Here is a 27,015-nt window from a genome sequence, read left to right on the forward strand (position 1 = left end):
TTGTACCTGGCAGTTGTACGGTGGTACTGTGCTGAACTAAGCCATGACTTGACTTAGTGTATTGTCTGAACCTGGGCTCATGTGTTAGCTCTCTCCAAATTAACCATGTGCAAAACTAAGGTTTTTCCTATGACTTACAGCTTATGGTTTGTCCATGAGATTGGGTTCAGATGACACAGTAAAGCAAACCTTGAGCTCAAGTCATCTTTAAGCAACTGCAGGAATCCTGGTTTATTTGCTTCTCCCCCTGCCCTCCACAGCACAGGAAATAGTGAGGGCAAACTGCAAGCTGCATTAACCTGCTGTTTAGCACTGCATGAGTTTTTCCCTTTCTTTTAACAAAGCAGCTCCAGAGATGGGCCTGTCAGGAGGGAAGCTCCGACTGGCACACTACAGCTTTTCTTTGAGGGGAACTTGGTGTGGGGGAAAGGGTTAATTCCACCCTACCTGATTGTCCTGTCCCTGCCCTCAGTGGCTGCTATTTTAAAAGAAATCATGCATGCACGCACAGCAGTAACATACCGTATTTTTCGCTCTATAACACGCACCTGACCATAACACGCACATAGTTTTTAGAGGAGGAAAACAAGAAAAAAATATTCTAAACGAAACAGTGGATATATGATTTTTGTGGTTCATGCTGTGGCCACAGACATGTGATCTGACGGTGAGTTTGGGGTAGCCCAATGCAAAAATCCTGAGGATCCATGTGGATCCATGCTTTGTAACCACGTTTTTGCGCCATTGCGACCCCATGAAACAGTGGGTGCGTGTGTTTTTTGGTGCAGGCTGTAGCCATGGATATGCTATGTGATCTGATGGTGAATTTGGGGTGACCTAGTGCAAAAATCCTGAGGATCCATGTGGATCCGTGCTTTGTAACCACGTTTTAAGTGGGGAGGGAAGGAAAAGAACTCAAGGGACAAGGAGCTCGTGTGGGGGGTGTGGAGAAGGATGCTGCTGATAATGCAGGAGAGGCTCCTCTCCGGCTTTGCTCCTTTAGAACAAGCAGGCTCTGCGTCTCTCCCTCCTCCCCGGCAAGGAAACCATGATAGTAACCACTCTGAGACAAATCAAGAAAAATTGCGACCAACACTCTCCCCCACACACACACAGAGAGGGAAACACACACACGCAGAGAGGGAACTGGCCCTAAAGTCGCAGGGCACTGGGGGAGTGAACGGGAAGCAAGAGAAGGAGAAGGAGCCCTCACACAGAGAGAGACACACAGAGTGTCAATTCTAAAGTCGGAGGGACAGCGCAGGGAGAGTGAACGGGAAGCAGGAGGAGGAGAAGGAGCCCTCTCTCACACACACACAGACACAGAGTGTCAATTCTAAAGTCGGAGGGACAGCGCAGGGGCGCAGGGAGAGCGAAGGGGAAGCAGGAGGAGGAGAACGATAGCTCAAGCACACACACACACAGCCCCTACAGTGGCTAATCCAAAATCGGACAGCAAAAAACTGCAGGCAGGGACAGAGAGTACGGGGTTGTTTTAAAGCAGCCAACCCCGCTCTGCTTCTCTCCCTCCTCCCGGCTAGGCTGGCTGAAAAGCTTCGCTGCTACTTAGCAGATCAGTGGGGAGGAGAGAGGAACATAGAGGACGGGTTTTTTTTAAAGCAGCCAAGCCCGCTTTGCTTCTCTCCCTCCTCCCCAGCTCGGCTCGCTGACAGGAGCCGCTTACACCTGCTTTGCTGTTTCAAAGCAAGCCACAGACTGCTCACAACTGCAGCAGATTCCCCCGCCATCTGTAGGCATTCGCTCCATAACACGCACAGACATTTCCCCTTACTTTCTAGGAGGAAAAATCTGCGTGTTATGGAGCGAAATTTACGGTACACATATTTTGCAATGTGTCATTTGGCCATAATAAAGGCAGATATGCAGTGAGACTTGAGTAATACAACATTAATTTTTGAAGTATTCTTGGCCACTGGTATCTTGATTCTCATTTGCCTAGTTACACATGTTGCCGCATGTCGTGTGGACAAATCTGAGTGAGGGCAATGAAACCGCGAAACACATTTCACCCCGTTTCACCAGCCCCTTCAAATATCTCTGAAACAAACTGGGGATGGGGAGACATTTCACAGGGGGAAAGGTTTTGGGGTGGTTTTTTTGCCATATGCATGTAGAGTTCCAACTCAACCCTCTTGGGTGTGAAATATTTATTACAAGCATACTGACTTACCTCTTGGTTCCCACTCTAGAATTCTGAGGTATGTCAATTGTGTTCAACAGAGAGTCATGCTTGACAGCCAGTCCCAGGTCAGCAATGGCACAGGTTTCATTCCTTTTGACTAAAATGTTTTTAGATTTCAGATCTCTGTGGGAAATGGCTGGTTTGCCTGCAAAGCACAAAAAAATATGGCCACAATGTCTTTACATTACCCACTGATATGTTTAACAGAAACGTTCATTGCATGTATGTAAATGTAAGCCACAAAAATTCAGAAGTAATGTCTTCTGCTCATACGACTTTTTTTCAGCTCTTGTTTTAACACTCAAAAGTTTATCACCCTATCCTTGACAGCAGGGCTGGGGAAGCTTTTTTCCATCGAAGGGTAATGCCAGCAGCAGGTGGGGCTAGAACAATGCACACAAACTCTCTTTTGCTGTCTTAAGTGGGGGGGGGGAGAGTGTGTGAGTAATGATGATCTTAAGATTATTAACCTCTCTCTCTCTCTCTCTCTCTCTCTCTCTCTCTCTCACTCACTCACACACACACACACACACACACACAGAGCCAGAGTCACCCTACACACCACACGCAATTTCCTTTACATGCATGTATCTATCAATACTGTGGGATGTGATACATAAGTAGCAGTCAAGTACAATATTCCTTGTTTTCCTAGAGTGGACATGCAGGGGAATGTTTGGCTCAGCCAGTTGAAAACTTCCTGTTTCCTCCTGGCTAGGGCATACTTCCTTTGCATGTGACCTTGCCTGTCCAGGTAACAAAAGGGCATGTCACGCAGCACACTCTCTCATTGACTTCCTCCATCGTTGGAGCAGCTTTTTAGCTAGAAATGCTCTGTTGGATGCCAACAGAGGACACTGAGATTATCCCCATATGGGATAGATCCACATGTATATACTTTGTAACTAATTCTGCCTTCAGGGATCCAACTGTGAACTGATGATGTGAGTAAACTAAGTCAAGATTGTGGCATGTTTATTCTATGAAGAGGGATATAAAGGGAATCTAAGAGTAAGAGGCTTAAACAAGTCTGCAACCTGTTATCTGCTGTGTGTTTAAAAGGGGGAATGTAAAACTCTGCTAAGTAAAGGAACTTGCTAATGCAAGTTAGGAAGACTATTAGAAAACAATATATCCTCTCCTGCCTCCCTAAACATTCCCACAAACACAGTTGCTTCACATCCACTTCTTCAATGTAAATTTTAATTTTGTGTTGGGGAGAGGGGAGTGAAAGGCAATTTCCACACTAATATTAATATTTAGGCACCCACTCCCTCATTTATATTAAAAGCGTTGGAATTTTTTGTAAACACGTATCTACCAAATGTAACTGTGCTCATTTAATACACAAAGATGCCAGAGAAGGCGCAGAAATAATCATGATTCAAACAAATCCTGGTTCATTCACTTCTCCAACATTCATCCAAGTCATCTTCTGCCCGAAGTGAGCTTAATATGAAGGTAACTGCATAAACATGAACATGTTACCTTGAGTGCCAACGATCTCCATGTGAAGATGGGCTAAGCCACTTGCTATGGAAAATGTCATCTTGATCATGCCATTGGCTGTTACAGTGTTGTTGTTTAAGTAGTCAAACAAAGAACCTTGGTCGTGGTATTCTGAGACAAGCCACAGCTGAGTCCAAGTCCCATTATCTGTGGAGAGACATAACTGCATTTAACAATAAGTAGCAGTAGAGCACAGCAACCCTCAAAGGTGAAAATATTTTTTAAAGGTATCCACTTTGCAAGGCCCGTTTATTTTCGCAATGGAATATTTGGCAATGCAGAAAATAAGAAGAGCCCTGCCAAATCAGGCCCAAGGCCCATCTAGTCTTGCATCCTGTTCTCACAGTGACCAGTGAGAGGCTTATGGGAAGCCCAAATGCAGGACATGAGTACAAGAGCACTCTGATCCCCATAAAGTGCCATTTAGAGAAAGGCCCACGGCCTCCGACAGTGAGGGAGAACAAAGTGAATATGGCCAGCGGCCTTGGTAGCCTTCCCCTTCTCCACAAATTTTGTCTCATCCTCTTTTGAAGCCATCCAAGCTGGTGGCCCATCACAACTTCTTGTGGGAACAAATTTCATGGTTTAACTATGCATTGTGTGAAGAAGGACTTTCTTTGGGCTGCCCTGAACCTCTCAATGTTCTGCTTCATTGGATGATCCCAAATTCATGTCCCCAAGTCACTCTTCTTTATACATAAGAGTTGCAAATGTTTTAACCTTTCCTCACAGCAGAATTTCTCCATCCCCCTTTGGTTGCCGTTTTCTGACCCCATTTCAACTCTACAATATCCTTTTTAAGATGAAGCAACCAGAACTGTACACTGTAGGAAAAGTTTAATTCATGCCAGAATGGAATTTCACACTAAAAAGCTGCAATCTCCAACACACTTACTAGGGCATAAGTCCCAGTGAAGACAGTGGGAGCTTATTTCCAAGTGAACATGCATAGGACTGTGTTGCAAATCTTATTTTGTAAGCCACATAGCAAGGAAATCACTGGTAAAGATCCACTTATTAGAAGAAGAGGAGGAAGTTTCAAGGCTGGACTCTTGAGCTGCCTGCAGCCCATCTGTCTCATTTGCTTGAGTCCTCAACAGGACCTGAATTGTCATGAGGAATGTCACCTATACTAATTATCTGTTTTGAAAATATCTTTAAAAATCTGTTGATATGCCTTTTTTTTATAGGGCATGTGTGTGGTGTCTCCTAAGGTGTTCAAGAGAATGGATGCTAGTTTTTTCCACCTCCGATAGGAAACTACAGCTACAACTAGCTGCATATTCTAGTAAAGTATCTTGGATAGTTGGGTCAGCAGTCATATGATTGCTGGAAAATGTGAGGCAAGTACCAGCATAGGATTAAAAAGTATGAAAGAACAGAAATTACAAATGAGCTCCAAGAGTTCAAGTTTGGAAAACTGCTAATATAATAATATTGTGCAAGATTAATAACCATAATGCATGGCACCCTTTAGTAATGGGCACTGTCTTGCACCTCAAGTTGCAATTATTCCACACTTGTATCAGATCAGAGCATTACTTCTGTACTCATTATCCCCACAAAGGCAAGCATCCTTGTCCTTTGAAATCAATGGGCTTAACAGCATGCTGCATTGTGAAAGCTATAATGATGTATTCAAAAATGCCAAGTACCACAATGAATGGACTTAAAATACGGATAGATAGTTGTTTGTTTTGCAATTTAACTTTAACTGTAACCAAAAATAGACTTTCCGACCTTCCTAAATCTCTCTTCCTTGCCCCGCTACAAACATATTTTAATGATAGACACTGATATTTCAATACTTTAGTGAGATTGCTTTATTATGTATTTTAATCCTTTTGTATGTTTAATGTATCTATTTTAACAATGCTGTGTGATTGGTTTCTATATTTTGTAATATTTCAGCATTCAGAGGTATACAAATTAATAAATAATTATAATTAAACTACTTGTCCCCCCCACCCTCTGCCAAAATCTGGAATGGTACCCTTGTCTTCACACCTGTTTTCTAATTAAGTGGGTTGCTATAAACCATTAAAAATGTTCCCAGCAGAATGTAGAACTACAGTTCCGTGGAAACCAAAACAATCAAGTCTCGATTCCCATGCTCTCGCATTTAATTTAAATTATATGTTTCTATAATTGTTTGGCATCCAATATAGTGTATCATGCCAGTGTGCTGTAGTGATCAGAGCGTTGGACTGAGAGCGTGGAGAGACAGATTCAAATCCTTGCTCACCCTTTCTCAGACCAAACTACCTCACAGGGCTATTGTGAAGATCAAAGGGGAACATATGTGATATGCTGCCTTGAGCCCCTTAGAGGAAAGGCAGGATATAAATGTAATAAATAAATAACAAGGAACATCATAAAGACATTAAATTAAAAATCAAATGCTCACACACTGTTAAACACACTGATGAGACACACTAACAGCACATCAGTGGCAAGCAATACTAATAACAGCACCAAGGGCACCCATGGAAACTAGTGGGGGAGAAACTAAATACAGCAAATCAAACCAGATCTCCTGCCAAAAGCCCTGTGCATAGAGGATATCGACAAAAGCAATTCTCCCCTTGGGAGAGATTGCCATGTTTAAGATACATGCACAGGGAAAGCCTTTTCTCTTTATAACTACTGAACCTCCATTGGTGAGGGAATCCTGGAAAGTGCATACGATGAAGATCTCAGGGGTGGGGAGGCTTGTACAGGAGTATAAACAGAGTGGGACTACACTTGGCATCACATCGTCCAAATCATAATAAACCAGGCTTTCTTAAAGAATATAACAACACAGGGCTAATCTAGCACAGGGCAAACATTGTGAAACGGTGTGGAAGTACTATACCCTTGTTGTCAGCAGCAATAAAACCCAAGATATTTTCATGCCTCAGCATAATGGTCTGGTAGATTTCTGCTTCACGAAACCAAGACCTTTCGTCTCTCGAGGAAAAGATCTTCACAGCCACGTCTTCTCCACACCATTTTCCACGCCAGACTTCGCCGAATCGACCCTTTCCTACTATTTCCTGAAGGACTATTGTTCTTGCAATTGTTCTTTGGACAAGCAGAGGCAAGCCTAACAAAAGAAATACAAGCATTAAAACGTTTTCTTAACCCTCCCTCCAATAATTACCACTGCTCTACAATACGTGCAATATATACGCAAAGGCAATCTCCAATTTGTGAAATCCACATCTTCTTGTAATCAGTGGCAAAACTCCCATTGTTTTTGGTACAGCTGGATTGCTTTTTGGTTGCAATCTATCCATCTAATAGCAAACCCAGATGGCAAGTGCCAACAGGATTGGATCCAAAATGGGCTTTCTGGTACTGAGGAATGCTTGTTGTGGCTATCACTCAGCAACTGTGTGTGTGTGTGTGTGTGTGTGTGTGTGTGTGTGTGTGTGTGTAAAAATCAATATCATGGGATCTTCTCAGTCAGGACCAGCAGGTCATAGCTGATATCTCATATTAAGCATAAGGTTATCAGTTGTGGCCGTCCCAAATTTTGTGTTATGCCACGTTCCCCGTGGCAACCATTTAGTGTTATGCCATGCTTTCTTCATAGCAGCTATTTTGTGACTGGTGCCCCCAGCACTCTCTCAAAATTTGAAATATGCCACTGGTCCAAAAAGGTGGATGACCCCTGCTTTACAGTATGCCATTTTCAACCCAAGGGCAACAGGGCCAACTAGCAGCCCACAGGCATAGTCTCACCTCAGAAGCAAACTTGATCTGGCCCTCCTGAGAGTGACACACTAGAAAAGGAGAATGAATTACCAACACCAGATTTAACCCTTGATTATTAGATAACTTGGGGGATAATGTCATAACCTTACAGATGGAAAATAAAAGTAGTCCCTGAGAATGACAACGGCACTGTTCAAAGATATCAGATAACAATGACATGAGTACCATCACTTCTGTTTTGTGAACAATTGATAGATCAGCCCTGTCTAAGGCCAGGACTTCAGGACACTCTGCTTGGAAGAAATTAGATTTCAGCCCCAGTGTCTTCACTTCACATAAGGCATGGTGTTAAGCAAGAAGATTAATCTAAATCTACACTTATTTCAAAACAGTTTTAAAGTTTCTGGCTCAGGAAACATCCAGGAATTGTCAGCATGGGCCTGACCTTTGAAGCCAAAACATTTGTCTTTCGCAGACATACAAAGAATAGTCTGGAAATGCTGCAGAGACTTCGGCTGCTATAGCTTGACAAGTCTTCAACCTCTTCCCCATTTGGCTTGCGGTCAGATATTGCTCAGAATATCAAAGATGGCACTTTTTCCCTGGCAAACTTTAGCTCTCAGTGGAGAAAGACACAGAATATGCTGAAGTAAATAGTATCTCTCAGAGTGGTGAATGGCACTATTTAGCGGGAAGAAACTCCAATGAAAATCCTCTTTATTACATATTTTTATATGGCTGTTTATCTGTGTATATTTTAAAATTTTATATATGGATGTTTTATGATGGCCTGTATTTGTAATGCGGTGGCGCTGTGGATTAAACCACAGAGCCTAGGGCTTGCCGATCAGAAGGTCGGCGGTTCGAATCCCCGCAAAGGGGTGAGCTCCCATTGCTTGGTTCCTGCTTCTGCCAACCTAGCAAATCAAAGTGCAAATCAAATCAAAGCAAAGCAAAGCAAATCAAAGTGCAAGTAGATAAATAGGTACCGCTCCGGCGGGAAGGTAAACGGTGTTTCCGTGCACTGCTCAGATTTGCCAGAAGCGGCTTAGCCATGCTGGCCACATGACCCGGAAGCTGTACGCCGGCTCCCTCAGCCAATAAAGCAAGATGAGCGCCACAACCCGAGAGTCGGTCACGACTAGACCTAATGGTCAGGGGTCCCTTTACCTTTACCTATTTGTAATGCCTAATAAAGGTTTGACAAAGTAAGTAAGTAAGCAAGCTGAAGTCAGATGAACATTTCTAAAGCCATCATCACCTTTCAGGGAACTCTTACCTGGAACGTCAGAAGTTTTATCATGCGGGGGAGGGCACATAATTTTTCCACATAGTCCACCAATTCTAAGCAGCAGCCTTACTAACTGCATTTCAGGATGTTTTTCCCCCATGTTACTTATTTGAATATTCACACATGTGTTGGGAAAGATTAACATTCTCCAGATGGTTTCATGTGCATGCATGTCTTTTATGAAACAGACTGCATGAAACACATCTTGAGAAGACGACATGCCTCACTCTAACAGAGAAGCTACACAAAACTGCCCCGGTCATTATGCAATATTGATTCTTAATGTTGCTTTGGCCTTCGGTTAATACAATAAACTATTTGGTTTGCATTTTTAATGTCTAGCTGTGACACCTGTTCTTTGCATAGCTGTAAACACAATGCAGCTGCGTAACAGTCACCAGATTAAAAGCATTTTTTCTACTTGCACTTCCAAATGCCAGGAGTATGCCTCACCCCCTTGGCTTCCCATTTTCAGGCTCTTCCAGAGAGATTTTTTAGCACTGTGCCTCTTGGAATATTACCTTAATCTGCTACACATCATGGGAAATTCCAACAGAATCCACAGCGCACACTCACATACCAGATCCAGAACCTGACGTCGTCATATCAAAAATCAGATCTTTGAGAGTCTTCCCCGGGTTCACCAGACTGCATTCCGACAGAGGCTCTTCAATGTTTTGTCTTCTTTTCTTCCTGAATCTGCAGTTGTTGCCTTGATGTGTGCACAGAGTCAGCATTAAAGCTATAGACAAGACACATACTGGTACAGTTATAACCACCGTCAGTTCCACAGGGCCCAGCTTTGATTTCCTTGCAGCCTCTGGACCTTAAAAAGACACAAACCAAAATCTGTCAAATCCACTATGCTCTCAAAGAAGCATGTAAATGTACTTTTAAAAAAAAAAAAAAAAACCTGGAAGTGACAACAAGGATTGACATTATATTGAGAAAGTTGAGAACGTAGCTGTCTTGGTTATCGAACTCCATGGTCACATCCATACCGTATGTTTAAAGCACATGGTTTCCCTGAAAAAACTTGGGAACTATAGTGTGTTAAAGCAGCTTGGAATTGTAGCTCGGGGGGGGGGGGGCAAACTACAGTTTGATACGATACGATACGATATCTTTATTATCATTGTCCCATACAGAACAATGAAATTGAAAATCTACATAAGACATTCAAAAACCCCTAAAAACTCTGAAACCCCATTTTAAAATATACAATAGAGACCCCTTATACTGCTTTTAGAACCAGAATTGCATTTGGGTAGAAACTGTTTCTCAGGCGGCTACTTCTGGTCTTTATAACCCTATACCTTCTTCCAGAAGGCAGAAGCTGAAAGAGATCATTTCCGGGGTGCATACTCTCCTGTGCTATCTCTGCAGCTTTCAAATGGCACCTGACAGAATAGATTTGATCTAAGGTGGGAAGAGTGCACCCAATTATTCTCTCTGCAGTCTTTACAACCCTGGACAGCATTGTTTTTTCCCCTGACCGTGCAGCTCCCAAACCACACACACAGTATTCTTTGCAACGATTGTTAAAGGGTTATAAATGCTTGATGTGGATTTGACCCAGGTCATTCCAAAGTCTTCACTCCTCATCAACATCAATTCACCAGTGCTTAAACTTCTGCTAAGCACTTTACAAAGAATAATACAGGTATCTCTTTGTCATGCTTTTCCAAAGTGACTGGAATAATCTGACAAGTTCCAGGAGCCTATGGTGCACCTCCACACATACATACACACCCACACCCCACAACCAGTATTATCCCAAGTTCCAGAGGGGTGGTGCTGTGGCGGGGGAAGGGCCAGAGCATGGGCTTCTCCCCACACAGCCTGGCAGTTGTCATTTTATGCCAGAAGCACAGAAAAGGTCCAATGCTTCCACTGCAAGCGAAGAAATGGGGCCTAGAAGATGTGACACAAAATGGGGGGGAAACAGTTCAAACAAGAGGCAAATGTATAAGAGTCTAGATATGTTCAAAATGGCAACTAATACAAGAGGTCAGTTCTGGTAGCTAATCCTCTGTAAAGTAGGACGCATGTTCACATGGTTAAGTCCTCAAGGAGCCATCCATTCCAAGTCTGCTTTACAGATAAAGAGCCTTAAAGAGGGGGGAGCAAGAGTAGGGAAAGTGTTTCATTTCTACTTAGCTGACAATAATGGTTTCTGAATTTGCCTCTATGCCTATAGCTTGGCTTATGGAAACGTTTGTCCTCCTTTTTTGGTGATGCCTATTGGGCCAGCCTATTGACACAGAATTGGCCAAGCGGCCTCTCCCTCTTCTTTGGACAGCTACTGTGCAAATAAATTACACCACAGGTTCACAATGCAAGTCTTTTTTAAACCAGATCAGATAACTACATACATGCATCTAGTGAACATTTCCAGGGGGGCAGGGGCGGGGATTCTATTTCACAGCAGCATAGAACAATCAGAAGAGTGCTTGCTTCTTTTTTAAAAAAGCACAACAAATTAAGGCAGAACAAAGGCAGGGATCAAAAGGACCCGGCTAAAATTTGGCTGCAGAATACAGTGTGATGAGGTGACACCTACTGCCCTCAATTTAGCCAATTTCTTTGTCGTGTGCTGCCAAGCACTCAGCTTCTGTAAACAAACCACTCAGTGGGTGGAATGTCATCACTGATAAGCTTATCACCAGAGGTCTGATGGGCATGGGACATGAGCAGAAATCTTCCCACTGACACCTTAGCCCCCTTCATAGGAAGGAGAGTCTGTCCACAAGCTGAAGAGGTGATACGGAAGGGGGGGGCATGTCTTCTTCACCTTCTTCTTCGCTACAATATATCCATTTATTTCCAATTGTCAATGTCAAAAGGGACTAAAATCTATAAAATTCATAGAAACTCAACATGCCAATTTGCTCAATTTCTCTAGGTCTCCATGACACCTCCCCTGTCCTCCATAATCCCTCAAGCAAGGTGTCAAGACCCTAATCCTGTCAAATCACTCTGCCAAGCCTTTCCTCCGGGCAATGCCAGTACATGGACCATTGTCTTCTCATCACCAGTACTCAGGATATGCTTATCTGCGCATATCTCCAGCTCTGCATATTCCCCCTCCCTCCTCCATATGTTAATCCTGTGTAACCCAACCTCTTCTTAATGTATTCATGATGTAACTGGGGTGTATTTTGCACTGTATTCTGGGACATGGAGGGAAGTTTCAAAAGTTCATGTCACCCCTTTCTCGCTGTTCAATCTCGCCTTGAACCTGTTGCGCAATAAACTTGGATCTTCTGCAGCTTGCTCCTGTCTCCGGCTGAGCTCATTTTCCTCTGCAGGGACCCGCGGACTTAGTCTGACAAGCTGGGTGGCAGAGCAGCCTCGCACCCAGATTTTACCGTAACAAGAGGTAAGGATGCCACACCACTCAACCATGTGTTGGGTGCAGAGGTCTAGGAAAGGGAATTCTACATGCTCCATGTGTGGATGTCAGAGCAGGGCCAAAGAATCTACATGGCTTGAGAGCAGTGGCACAGTTACACGGCTTCCTCAGCGCCTTTGCATGAAGGGGGGGTCCTGTCATGTTTAGAATGTGCTTATCACATGCATCAATGTATTTAGCCATGGCATTAGTACACCAGATGGGTGCCATGCTGGCATGATCATGCCACATGGGTCAGTGGACACATAGTATGTGTCAACCTGATGTGCCGTGCATGGAATGCTTACCTGGAAAAGCACAATGTGTTTAGAGCTTTGTAAACAAAAACCTAACACTTTTTTAGCCTGGTTAGGATCATTAGGAAAAGAATTGAAAATAAGAACAGCCAATATTATAGGTTGCAGCCACACTTGGAATACTGCCTGCAGTTCTGTTCACCTCACCTCAAAAAGGATATTCAGAAAAAAAAGACCCTGGGGTTGAGGCAACTCCATTTTGTGGATAGGTTGCATGGAATCACGGAGTCATGGAATTGGGAGGGGCCACAATCTTTAGCCCAATGTGGGGCTCAAACCCACGACCCTGAAGTTAAGAGAGCCATGCTTTACCAACTGAGCTATCCCAGGAAGGCTTTTGTAGAAAGAGGCAAATAAGGGATGATACAATACAGGTGTATAAAACAATGCTTGGTTTGGGGAAAGTGGACGGAGAAATGTTGTTTTTTTTTCTCCCTCTCTCATATCGCTAGAACTTGGGGACATCCAATGACACTGAATGGTGGGAGATTAAGAACTGACTTAGTTGGTTTCTAAGGTGCTACTGGAAGGAATTTTTTTAAATTTTGTTTTGACAAAAGGAAGCAATTCCTCGCGCACTGCACAGCTTTTTAAAAATGTATTTTTATTAAAGATTTTCTTGGTTTACAAAGGTTTGTGCAATGTCTCTCTCTTGTCCCCCCCCCCACACACACACACTCACTGCATAGCTAAATGTTGGAATTCGCTTGCACAAGAGCCAGAAATGGCCACCGATTTGGCCAACTTTTAAAGAGAATTAGGTAAATTCATGGAATATAAGGCTATCAGTGCTTACTGGTCATGGAAGGTATATTACTCTCCCCACACCAGTTCCAGAGGCTATGTGACTCTGAAGACCAGTTGCTAGGGAGTGTCAAAAGACTGCTGTTGTGCTCATACCCTGCTTGCAGGCTAGCCTGGTCTAACTTGAAGGGCTCTGATGTTCTTACTGTGGGAAGCATACTGTTGAACAACTGCTAAACAAAATGGGTCTGCAGTTTGATCCATCAGTGGTGGTATTCATCCATAACTGTGTCTATAGTATCGTCAAATATTGCATCAGTGGAGATTACATTTTCACCATGTTAGAAATAATAGCCTTTGCTGCTTCCTTATAGCCCAGGATGTTTACTTGGAAGGAAGGGCCACTTATTTTAATCGGACTTACTTCTGAGTAAACTTGCTTAGGATTTCAGACACCAGTCCCCTGAGAATTTGATCAAGAAATAATGCCTCTGTCTGGAGGTGGGTGGGGCGGAAGAAATCCTGGGAAACAGAACATTCTGTCTATTACAAAGAAAATTTATTTTTAACACTACATCGTGATACTCAATGACAGGTCATCAGAGGCAACAAAAGTCTGATGAGGATAAACTCATGAACTAAGCTGGAAATACAATAAAACAAGTTAACAGCTCAATAAAGCCAAACTGTGGAATGATCAAAGTCTGGCCAAAACTAAAGGAAAAATTGCACCATCACCATGTTTACAGCTTATGAATTAGGATACATAAAATCTCCTGGTGACTAACTGAGGCCACTAATGGACAACGGTAAACAAAACAGGTCTTCCAGCTCTTATTTAAATACCTACCCAGTTATTTAGGGTTCAAAAACAGAAGCTGTTTATAAATTAACTTGCAACCAGATGAGTGATCCAATATCTGCCTGATGGATTTGAAGTACTGAATGAATCACTGACCATGTTCTGCTAATGAAGACCACTTTTAAGCAATGGAATAGGAAATTTGGTTGCTAAGCAGTTGAAAACAGCCCTTTGAAGGGCAAGGTAAATTAAAAGCAACCAATATATGACATAAAGCAATAGCAATCCAATTTCAATTACTAGCAGAAAAACATATTAGTACGCAATAGTGCTTTTAACATGCGCATGTTAAAGTAGACCCCTGGCTTGAAGCACTAACTCCAAAAGTTTAAGTGAATTTACAAGGTAAGCCTATGCCTGTTTACACAGAAATATCTCAGTGAGACTTGCTCCCTAGCAAGTATGTTTAGGGTTGCAGCCGTAGAAGGATATTCTGAAGTTTTACTATAAACCCATTTCTTCACCAAAGCCTGAGATAGCACTGAGATTTTAAGGTTTGGGTAAGTATATGTGGGAGAAGATCTTTCAGGTTACCTGGTCCAAGCCTTTTAAGGTTTTAAAGGATAAAAATACTACTTGGCCAACTGCAGCTCTGCAGCTCAGCTGACAAAAACATAGGTGTAATGTGGTTAAACTGCCCAGTACCAGTTTTGCTCTTTGGGGATTAATGCAGTTTCCTGACTGTTTTTAAAGGCAGCCCCATGTACAATGCACTGCATTAGTCTAAACAGGAAGTGAGGAAAGCATGGGTAATTGTGGCCAAGCTATTCTCACCCAGGTAAGGTTGCAGCTGGCATATTGGACAAAGCTGACAAAAGATCCTCATTCAGTTACTTACCTGCCTTCATCTTAAGGTCCCAGGGCAATTTACAACAACAGAAGACCATATACAGTTATAAAAACAGATAAAGCCGTTACAATGATAAAATAAGCAAGCCCATTCCATATGGAATAGTAGAGTAGAAATCCAGTAAAAGAGGTGGGGCCCATGAAACAGAAAACCATAATGGTCAAAGACCAGGTTAAAGAGGTCCACTTTTAGCATATGGCAATTGCTACGCAGTGAAGATGTTAGCCGCATACCTGTGGGGAGGGAGCCTGACAGTTTAAGGGCTGCCACAAAATGCCCTCTCCTGAGTCACCAGTCTGATGAGCGAGCAATAAAGCATCACCCACATACTGCCAATGCCTCGGACAAATCTCTGGTTGAGCTATCCCAGTTGCTTCATGTAGATGTTAAAACAGCATGGGAGAAATAACAGAACCCAGCAGAATTCAAAAGCATGACAGTCAAGGGTCGAGCAGTAATCTCCCAGTGCCATCTTTTGGAAACAGTCATTCAGACAGGAATGGAACTGCTGCAAAGCAATGCCTTCCACACCTAACCTATTCAGAAGGATTTCATGGCTGATGGTGTCAAAAGCCATTGAGAAGTCCAGGAGAATCAACAAGGCAGCACTTCCTTACGCCAAGTCAGACAGTTGTCCCATCTAGCTCCTTACTGAAGCTCACTAAATGTGGCTCCCCAGGTTTCAGACAGGGGCCACTGTCAGCACTACCTGGAGATGTCAGGGATTGAACCAGGAACCTTCTGCATGCAAGGCAAATGCTCTACCACTGAGCTATCTATGGACCTTCCCCAACAGGTTCCCTGTCCCTGGTTCAAACAGCATCATTCTGTAGGGTATTGCTTGCAACATCATACAGGAGAGGAGGGAAGATGAAGGGGCTACTGGGAGTAATGGGGAGATTTTCCACTAATGCACATTTAAAAGGGGTTGGGCTTTTAAAGAGACACACAGAGCTTCTAACATCAAGAAGAAGAAGAAGAGTTTGGATTTGATATCCCGCCTTTCACTCCCTTTAAGGAGTCTCAAAGCGGCTAACATTCTCCTTTCCCTTCCTCCCCCACAACAGACACTCTGTGAGGTGAGAGGGGCTGAGAGACTGCAAAGAAGTGTGACTAGCCCAAGGTCACCCAGCAGCTGTATGTGGAGGAGCGGAGACACGAACCCGGTTCCCCAGATTACGAGACTACCGCTGTTAACCACTACACCACACTGGCTATGCATGCTTACTTGGAATGTTTACGAAGTCATAAAGAGCAAAGGAAGCTCCCTTGTACCGAATTAGTCTGCTTTGAGTCTGCTTTGCTGAGCTAAATTGACCTATGGTCCTTCCAGGTCGCTCAACCCAAGGCAACCATGGACAGAAGCTGAATGTTCCCAGCTTCATGTATGTGCTATCCTGATACTCAATAAGCAAGTTTGGAGCAAATATTTGGTGATGCTACCAGTCTGGGTAATTAAATATTACTTTTATGAAATACTGGCCTGGTTCAGCATACAAAGCAGGTTCCAAGGCTCTCATCAGTGCACAACACACTTGCCTGTTTTTCATGTTCATCAAAACATAACTTTCAGAGGGGTTGCCTGTGCTTGAGCAAAGGCCACAGCATATCTGAAGTTTATCAGAAGAGGACTCTTTGCTTAGCTTCAGTAACACGTACACACAATCCCTGCCGCTGCAAAACAGTTGACCAGGCAAACTACCCGGTTATGGAGCAATTTGGGAGTTGCTCTTGAGCAAACATTCATAAACTAGTTTCACAGGTATCCAAAGGATTTTGAATCCCAGCATTTTCCTCACCGGACAATGGCTGCATTCAGACAGAAAGACAAATCGCGCTTTTGCATTACATCTGAACACGAGTTAGGTTACAAAACATGGTTTGTGAGGGGGTGGGTAAACCAGGGTGTGAGTTATAAACCATGGGGTTGGACTCATGTTTTCTGAACTGAACTAATGGAACCTTGTCAATCTGGATCTGGATGAACAGGCTTGTCAGTTAACCCTAATCAGAAATGGGGGGTGATGTACGTGGGCTTTAAGGCAAATATTTTAAATAACAAATAAATAAATGGGACCCAGTTTTAATTTAATGTGACCACTTCTCGAGGCATTATCTTCACTGTAACATACTGAATTAACAGTTATTCTTTCTGCCTAATTAACCTTGGGAATGACAGCTGCATCCAGAAGTGGATGTAAGGATTTTAATATACAGTGGTACCTTGGGTTACATACGCTTCAAGTTACAGACTCCGCTAACCCAGAAATATTACCTCGGGTTAAGAACTTTGCTTCAGGATGAAAACAGAAATCGTGCAGCGGCAGCAGGAGGCCCCATTAGCTAAAGTGGTGCTTCAGGTTAAGAACAGTTTCAGGTTAAGAACGGACCTCCAGAACGAATTAAGTTCTTAATCCGAGGTACCACTGTAATTCTCCAAACCACTGCTAAAAAATAAAAAAAAATCATGAATTACTGTTGCCAGGATCCAGTGTTAATTTCTGGCTTCCCCATAATTATGTATTTGAGCCAATGAACTTATTTTGTACCCCACTAGATGCTTAAGTCTCAGCCCCATCCAAATTCAAAGATTCACAACCTGTGCTAACTTTACAGGCATCTGTGTGGCTATTGCATGCAACCAACTTTGGTGTCGGGTGTCTTGATCTACAGAGGACGGAATCCTCTGCCAAAATCTCTGAGATGCTGGAATTCATAACAGCAACTCAAGGGCATGGTGAACTGTGCTATAGGAACTGGCCTCCGCCCAATCTTCTAGCCTCTTGCATTATTTCAACTGCTCCAAGAAGACAGCAGATCTAGCTCTCTAGGTCTCCACAGCTTCGCTCTCTGCTAAGATAGCGAGCAACAAATCAGGCTGCCCATTCTTTACTAAGATCAGACCAATTTAAAACAGATTAGTGCTATAAACCCCCTTCATGGATCACTGCCTTGCCTTGGCGAAGGGGCTTGAATAACTCAGAGAAGCTATGAACTATGCCGAGCAGGGCACACAAGATGAACAGATCATAGTGGAGAGTTTGGACCAAACACGATCCACCTGGAGGAGGAACCGGCAAGCCACTCCAGTATCCCTGCCAAGAAAACTGCATGGACAAAGACAACAGGCATACAAAAGTTATGACGCTGGAAGATGAGCCCCTCAGGTTGGAAGGCATCCAACATGTTACTGGGGAAGAGCGGAGGACAAGTGCAAGTAGATTCAGAGCTGATGAAGCGGCTGGGCTAAAGCCAAAAGGACGCTCAGTTGCGGATATGCCTGGAAGCGAAAGGAAAGGCCAATGCTGTAAAGAAAAATATTGCATAGGAACCAAAGACAGAAGTGCCTGGCGTGCTTTGGTCCATGGGGTCATGAAGAGTCGGACATGACTAAACAAAAACAAAAAAGTGCTATAAACCAGAGAGGAGGCAAACAGTTTGCTACACATGTCATTATTCTAATCTGATTGGTGGAATCCCGTTTACTTGTATCGGGAAGATGTTCTATTAGCACAAACATGACATAAAGAAAGTGCAGCTTCTAATACAAAACTGCAGACCGCAAAATAAATGTATATATAAAAAGATGATCTTGCCTAGGAATGGACATTTCTAGTTATGTGTTATGTGTTAATCTGCACCAACATTTTTATTTCATTTTATTTCAAAACACGTCTTTCTAAGTGCATGTTGGCCCCAAATACACATTATTACATGCCTTATGGAATTCACTTTTTTATTATTTAGCCAAAAATTGCACCACAAAATCTGAAGACGTGTGAACTCTGAGGGACGAGTGAGTTCTGAACTCCACGTTAAATTGGAAAGTGTGGGTCAAGTCAGAACAGTTCATATCGGAATTTGCAGAGAATGAATTCCTTAAGCACCTCTACCTACCTTTGAGTTCAATACTGCAATATACATGCTCCTCACATGACAGTGTTACTGTTTTACGCCACATAGCTTCAAAATCAGAACACCACAGGAAAAAACCTTTATGCAGATTCAGCCATTGATCTTCCCAGTGCATTTTGCTTCCTTTATGAGCAACAGAAGTATAACCTCAGCATTATAATCCTGCTGTAGTATCACCAATTTCCAGGAAAGACTAATCTAATATAACAAAGCAACCTGATGTCCTTCAGCTGTTTTGAACTGTAACACCCATCAGTCAGTGTTAAAAAATCATATATATATAATCTAATCACCAAATGGCACCTTAAACATAGGTTATGGTCACCACAACAGAATATCTATGTGCCATTTTTTCCATTGATGGTGGTGATGGTGGTGATTGTTATTCACTTCATTTCCATACTGCTTTATATTTTAAAGAACAAATCTAAAAGCAGTTTACAAAACATTAAAACATCAAAATAAAACAATCCAGAACAAAACAAATTCAAACTTCAAGGAAAATATTTCAGATCCTTCTCGAAGTGACATTTTGCTTTCCCCAATCACCAATCAGGGATCCCGCGATCTCCACGTGGCCCCAGCTATGACTAGTGGGAGTTGTAGTCCAAAACATCTGGAAGGCACCAGGTTGGTGAAGGCTGTAATAACAGTGGGACTCACTTCATTTCATCAAGCATATTTAGATGGAGAATGACAGAAGGTAGGCTTGCACTCAGCTCTTCCCCATCTTTTTCTGTGTCTCTCTCAGTAAAGGAAGATGCCTTATACCAGCGGTTCTCAACCTGTGAGTCCCCAGATGTTGTTGGACTACAACTCCCATCATCCCTGAGCTCTGGCCTTGCTAGCTAGGGGTGATGGGAGTTGTAGTCCAACAACATCTGTGTCCCCACAGGTTGAGAAAGGCTGCCTTATACTATGTCAGACCCCGACCCATCCAGTCCAATATTATTTGTATGGCTGCAGCTTTCAAAGGAATAAGTCTTTCTTCTTAGCCTGCTACTTTTTTTGTTTTAGCTGGAGAGGCCAGGGATTGATTATTGGGCTCTAACCAGTCAAAGCACGCATACACTGCCGCTGTGCAATATCCCCTCCATGCTTTAAGAAGCGCATCAAAAGGAAAGGTTAGCATCATCAGCATCTCCAGTCTCCCACACTGACCAGGTAAATCCTCCACAATGCAAAGAAAGCTTACAGCAGATCCTTTATGGAACAGCACAGCAGGCAAATGGCTTTGGTGAAAACTGCTTGCTTGCAAGCAAATAGCGCCAGTCACACAAAACAATAATAATAATAATAATAATAATAATAATAATAATAATAATAAATTTTATTTATATCCCGCCCTCCCCAGCCGAAGCCGGGCTCAGGCCAGCTAACAACAATCAAAATAATCCAACGTTCTAAAAACATTTCATTATAATATTTTTTTGTGGGCTGGATCTAGACTAAATCAGTTGCACTGAAATCGTTATGACTAACTTGTTCCACTGATTTCAATGAGAATTAAGTGCAACTGAATCAGTCTGAATTCAACCCGTTATAAATATGTAACAACTACACAGAAGTACACATCTTCACAAGTCATGCGATTGGCAGTGTCTAAAAAAATCAGTTACTAACTTTCAAAAACATTTAAATATCTACGGTATTTAAACACAGTGTCTTCTAATTCCTTGTAAGAAAAGTACACTGTAAACATCTTTACCCTTATGTCATGCCTTGTTTGCTAAGAAACAGGATGGGATCCCTTTTGCTTTTTCTACAACCATTGATGAAATGTCTCGGGTCCCAAAAATGTTACATTCCGTAAGTAAAGCACAAGTCTATTATTATAACCATGTGATACAATACAGGAAATAAACTACCGTTTCTTCCAAATCATGAAATAATGAGAAGTTACTAGAGCAGTCCATTGCTGTCACTGCTTTCGGAATAAAACAAAACAGAGCTACACTTAAAAAAAGGTCCAAAAATAAGGCCTCTGAAATAAATATTTCCATTCTTTTAAAAAAAGATAATAAAATTGTACATCACATGGGCATTGTAGGTATAAAAATTGCTCTAAACCATTCTGGATGATGTATCTGAAGTAAAGTGGCCTAGATTTTGCTTCTGCCGTCGTCCTCTGTTATTCTTTGGGCATTTCCGAGTTATGCACATCACAATTGCAACAAAGGCAAGGAAAAACACACACTTCACAGTTTTCTACCAGCTTAAAACATAGCATAGCTTAAAAACCCAACACCACCCCGTCACACAAAAAGGTTCTCGAATTGAATCACCTCCTCTCAACTGTGAATGTTGGTTTAATTGGAAACATTTCCTCTCCCTACTGATGTTATGAATTCAGCCTCTCGAAAAATCTCTTACAGCTGCTGTGCAGCATCGCTTTATATTAATGCTATTTTCTAGAGCCTGGTGGCATAGGAACATTAACCATCCTGTGGGTCTTTCCTCAGAAGCAAACTCCATTGAGCTTAATGGGACTTACTGTTAAGATAATCCTATACCTGATTCCACTGAGTTCAGCAGGGCTGACTTCCGTGCAGACTGCGAGAGGAGAGAGAGAGAGAAGGATCCCTTTCTGGATCGCAATACCTTCTTAACATAGCTTGTAGATAACATACTGAAGCCACAGAGAGCTATTTATTCTGCAACATATATAGAAGTAAAAGAAGCAGACTACACTTTGTGCTAACAGTTTGCCTTGACAGACCACTATAAGAGACGGGAAAACTGTAATGAACAACACTGAAAGGTGTTGAGCTGCCACACATTATTTAGGCATATAAATACATCTGGTTTTGATGTAATCTGTTCCAATACATCTATTTTTAGTGCAGTTTTCAATCTCACTTCTTCACATTTTTTTCATACCTTTTGGGGCTGCTGGGGTGCTTTATTTTATTTTTATCAGAATTTAATTTTTTTTTGTTAATATCATCCTAGCAGAAGCGTGCAAGCAGCAGAACACCAGAGGTAATGGGGCAGCTCATCGGCCAGGAGTTCCCAATTGGTCTTGCCAATTCAGCGATTTATCCCAAAATGGTTTATTCTTAATGGGAAGCTGGAGTCACATGCCCACACTCTTAAAACACATTTAGTTCTCCTGGTTCCAATTGTACTTACTTCCAGAATTGCATACCAGTTCAGGTTGGGATATGCCACCATCACCTGCTGGAGGACCTGCGTGATTATGGGACTTGTAGTCCAGGATGAAGGGAACTGTACTGCAGCAACATCTCAAGGGCACCACATTGACTATCCCTGACTTAGGGGTGAGCAGCATCTATATGCTCTGTAATATACAAGTGTTACAGTGGTGCCCCGCAAGACGAATGCCTCGCAAGACGAAAAACTCGCTAGACGAAAGGGTTTTCCGTTTTTCAAGGTGCTTCCCAAGACGAATTTCCCTATGGGCTTGCTTTGCAAGACGAAAATGTCTTGCAGGTCTGCTTCCTTTTTCTTAAAGCCGTTAATACCCGGGGAATCCGCGCTCCGCAAGACGAAAAAATCACAAGACGAAGCAACTCGCGGAACGAACTCTCCATGAACGCCTCCCTTGTTCTCTTATAATGGCAATGGTGCCCACCTGAGAGGGGCCGGAACTGAGTTCCGGCTGAACAAAAGACCTGGCGAGAGTCAGCATTGGTCATTGGTTGCATCCATTGAATTCACACTCAGAGTGTGACTTAATCGTACTTCACTCACAGTGGAGAATAACCGAATAACCATTACCACACATCTTGGGGCTTGGACACACTGAACCATGGCTGATGGATCACCCTTCATTTTTGGTCAGTTATATTAAATAAAATATGGTGTGATCATAGCCGATCCAAGTTCAGAAGCTGAACTTGGATCAGAAGTTCAGAAGCTGAACTTGGAACCCATTTAACCTGAACCCTTGTTTAAGAACAGATGTCCTATATTCCGTGGTAACTAATATCACAACAGAAGTACTCTGTAATACATGCACACAAACACACCCATACTTTATGTCCCATATACTGTATTTTTCGCTCTATAGGATGCACTTTTCCCCCTCCAAAAATTAAGGGAAAATGTGTGTGCGTCCTATGGAGTGAATGCAGGCTCCTTGGCTTCAGCGATAGCAACACGAAGCCTACGAAGCACAGTGGGAGTGCTCCCTCTGCGCTCTGGAGGCTTCATGTTGCTTTCGCTGAAGCCTGGAGAGCGAGAGGGGTCGGTGCGCACCGAACCCTGTCGCTCTGGAGGCTTCAGGGATAGCTGCCCGAAGCCTTCAGAGCGCAGCGCGAGTTCCCGCTGTGCTCCACAGGCTTCGGGTTCCTTTTGCTGAAGCCGGGAGAGCAAGACTCTCCCGGCTTCAGCAGAAAGGGAGAGCTGCGCAGCGCCCCTTCAGCCAAGCGGGAGGAGAAATGGAAGTGGCTCCGTTTCTCCTGCCGCTTCGCTGAAGGGGCGCTGAGCAGAGAGGGGGAGAATTATTTTTTCCTTGTTCTCCCCCTCTAAAACAAGGTGCGTCCTATGGTCCAGTGCGTCCTATATAGCGAAAAATATGGTATTTGAATTGTTCACCAGTTTCATGTTGCTAGTCTCCCCCTGCTGGTTGGAATGTGAAACGTCAGGCTGAATGACAGGCTAACCAACTCCGCCTTTTTTCCCCTGAGGCAGCCATGGCCCAGAGGGTTGCCCCACACTCCAGCGTCTCAGTCATAATCTCATGGCCACAATGAAGTCCAGCCACCCAAAGGCAGGGCAGCCCTCCAATTTCTATGCATCTTCATTCACCCTATCATGAGGCAACACAAGATTCTACACAGAATTCTAGGCAGACCACAAACCACCTTGTTACTGCCGAAAGGAAAAAGGAAACCCTCTCCTGTGACAAAGCAACAGTTAAAGCTGAAGCAAGAAATCAACAATAATTAAACATTAACAGCAAAATAAACACAGTATGAAAATGAAACACCCAGAGATGTTCTATCAAATGTGCCTCTGCACAATCGCACTTCAAAGCTGCCCTCAGCAACGGTTCTTTGGAAGCGAATCGCCCTCTGTGCTCAAGGCAGTAGGCAGAGAGCAGTCGTTACCCCCCCCCCCATTTGCAAAGGGGGTAGGATTCGGCAGAGATCACAGATTGTAGAGTTGGAAGGGACCATGAGGCGCATCTAGTCCAACTCCCTGCAGTGCAGGAATCTTTTGCCAAAGTGGGGCTTGATCCTGAGATTAAGAGTCTCATGCTGTACTGACGGAGCTGTACTAGCCAGCACACGACTCCAAAGGTCGCCACACTCAAAGTGGAAGTCAACCTCTGCATTTATATATGTGTGTGTGTGTATACCTTGTGTTTACTGAGGTTTTATATTAACTGTATGCTGCTTAGATGTTTTATTTTTTTTTATGATATTTATTAAAGTTTCCAATTAAAACATATAAGCACAAACAACAACAATAAGATTGGTATCTGAAGAAGTGTGCATGCACACGAAAGCTCATACCTAGAACTAACTTAGTTGGTCTTTAAGGTGCTACTGGAAGGAATTTTTTTATTTTGTAACAACAATAAAGACATACACAATACCGAAAACATGTATAATTTCAGATCTTATTTTCTTAAACCTAATTTCCTCGACCTCCTCGCACCTCCCCCTTCTGTATTCTAATTCCATTTATCAAATCAGCAAATCCATTCCCTTATTTCCCATTATTTTTAATAATTCTATTCTTTTTCCTTAATCAAAGCCCCTGTAAACCACAAAATTTTAAAACTCATGTCAAATCTAGCCTTCATTAATTTTGTAATGTTTACTTAGATAATCTTTAAATTTCTTCCAATCTTCTTCCACTGTCTCTTTCTCCTGGTTTCGGATTCTGCCAGTCATCTCTGCCAGTCCCATGTAGTCTGTCATCTTCATCTGCCATTCTTCCAGAGTGGGTAGATCTGGTGTCTTCCAATACTTCGCAATAAGTATCCTTGCTGCTGTTGTGGCGTACATAAAAAAAGTTCTATCCTTCTTTAACACCACATGGCTAACCATACCCAGGAGAAAGGCCTCTGGTTTCTTCAAGAAGGTATATTTAAATACCTTTTTCATTTCATTATATATCATTTCCCAGAAAGCCTTAATCCTCGGGCATGTCCACCAGAGGTGAAAAAAAGTACCTTCATTTTCTTTACATTTCCAACATTTATTATCAGACAAGTGGTAAATTTTTGCAAACTTGACTGGGGTCATGTACCACCTATAAATCATTTTCAGCTGCTTAGATGTTTTAGATGAGTCAGTAGTATATGATTACTTTTATAGATTGATAAATAAATAAATAAAACCCCGACTGTTGCATTAGCAGTGGCAGAACCCTGGTGCTTTATTTTTATGACTATGAATCAGGCTTTCCAAAGTTGGAGGCAGCTTCCTCCAGATGTTGCTAGATTATGACTCCCATCATCCCTGACCGTTGGGCCATATTGGCTTGGGCTGACGGGAGGTAGAAATCAACCACCCCTGTAAGGCGCCAGCTTGGGGAAGGTTGATGTAAATGCTAGTACAGTCAGTGGCGTAGCGTGGGGGGTGCAGGGGGGGCCGGCCACGCCGGGCGCAACATCTGGGGGTTAGGGTTAGGGGGCGCAAATCCACGGGTTAGGGGGCGCAAATCCATGGTTAGGGGGCGCAAATTACTTGCCTTGCCCCGGGTGCTGACAACCCACGCTACGCCACTGAGTACAGTGGTACCTCTGGTTATGTACTTAATTCGTTCCGGAGGTCTGTTCTTAACCTGAAACTGTTCTTAACCTGAAGCACCACTTTAGATAATGGGGCCTCCCGCTGCCGCCACGCCGCCGGAGCACGATTTCTGTTCTCATCCTGAAGCAAAGTTCTTAACCCGAGGTACTACTTCTGGGTTAGTGGAGTCTGTAACCTGAAGCGTATGTAACCTGAGGTACCACTGTATTTAAACTTTTTAAAGGTGTACGGTAAGTAACCTGTGAGCGCATTCTGCAGTTTCCTGATCGGTCTTGTGATAATGAGGGGAATGAGCTGAAGCCTGGTGGAAGCAACTCCTTCGTCAGCCTGCCAGGGCAGTTGAAGAGTCTATAACTCGGACAAAACCACAGCCATATGTCTTTTCTCCTGATACCAGTTCATTGCTGAAGGACAAATTCTTGCATTGTAGGACTCTACCTAAACTGGCACATACCTTGTGTACATCTCAACTGAGGGCTTCTTTTCTCCCTTCCTTATTTGGCCTTCTCGCAAGTGTCCCACTTTAAATAAGATAGTCCTCTTATTTGAAGGAGTGATCACAGAATCATTGCAGAGCTGGAAGGGACCAAAAGTGTCATCTAGCCCAACTCCCTGCAATGCCATTCATAAGAACCAAAAGTTGGGTCAAGGCAAGGTCAAGAAAAGAGGAAACTAAGCAACACCAGATACAGGGTCACAGTTTGAAGGCAGGGTGGGAATGTGAGCCTGATGTACACATAGAACAAAAACCAGAAATACAGCAAACAAAAAGGAAACTCTGCAGCGTTTAGAATGATGCTACAGTGGTACCTCGTGTTACATACACTTCAGGTTACATACGCTTCAGGTTACATATGCTTCAGGTTACATACTCCTCTAACCCAGAAATAGTGCTTCAGGTTAAGAACTTTGCTTCAGGATGAGAACAGAAATCGTGCTCCGGCGGCGTGGCAGCAGCAGGAGGCCCCATTAGCCAAAGTGGTGCTTCAGGTTAAGAACAGTTTCAGGTTAAGTACGGACCTCCAGAACGAATTAAGTACTTAACCCGAGGTACCACTGTACTTCACATGAAATTCAAAATAGCCTCCAAGGACTATTTAAAATAAACTGTGGGTATAACCACTGCTTTTTTTAAAAAAAAAAAATTCTGTTTGTCCCCTCACCACCATAGCAATTTTCCTTCATTCACAATCTTGTTGCCTAAGAGAGAGTCTCTCTCTCTCTCTCTCTCTCTCTCTCTCTCACACACACACACACACGACTGAAAAAGGTCAAAGTCGAGTTTTAAGTTAAATAATCTTTATAGCTACGGCACTTTATTATAATCATTTATAGAAATGGCTGCTGTGCTACATTAATTCTCTAAAGTGCTACTAAAGTTCACAGATTTGCCTAGAGGGATGTGACTGGGCGGGGGGCACAAAAAACTCACAAGCTCCGTAGAAGTGGGGCTAAAGAGCTAGAATTACTGCAGTACAACTAATCCAGAAAGTGGCA

General features: G+C 43.0%; 1 protein-coding gene across 2 annotated transcripts in view; it reads right to left on the bottom strand.

Moving 5' to 3' along the window:
• The window catches only part of ACVR1C (activin A receptor type 1C), a 48,930-nt gene that overhangs the window by 8,502 nt on the left and 13,413 nt on the right, over positions 1-27,015 (bottom strand). For both annotated transcript variants that reach the window (XM_081872411.1, XM_081872410.1), the window contains 4 exons: positions 9,286-9,531; positions 6,570-6,800; positions 3,692-3,859; positions 2,192-2,348 (listed from right to left, as the gene is read on the bottom strand). In XM_081872411.1, the coding sequence (XP_081728537.1) occupies positions 2,192-2,348; positions 3,692-3,859; positions 6,570-6,800; positions 9,286-9,531 (802 nt within the window). The remainder of the gene's footprint in view (positions 1-2,191; positions 2,349-3,691; positions 3,860-6,569; positions 6,801-9,285; positions 9,532-27,015) is intronic.

Source organism: Podarcis erhardii (assembly GCF_964252035.2).
Source record: "Podarcis erhardii genome assembly, chromosome: 1".
In the NCBI taxonomy this organism is placed as follows: Eukaryota; Metazoa; Chordata; class Lepidosauria; order Squamata; family Lacertidae; genus Podarcis; species Podarcis erhardii.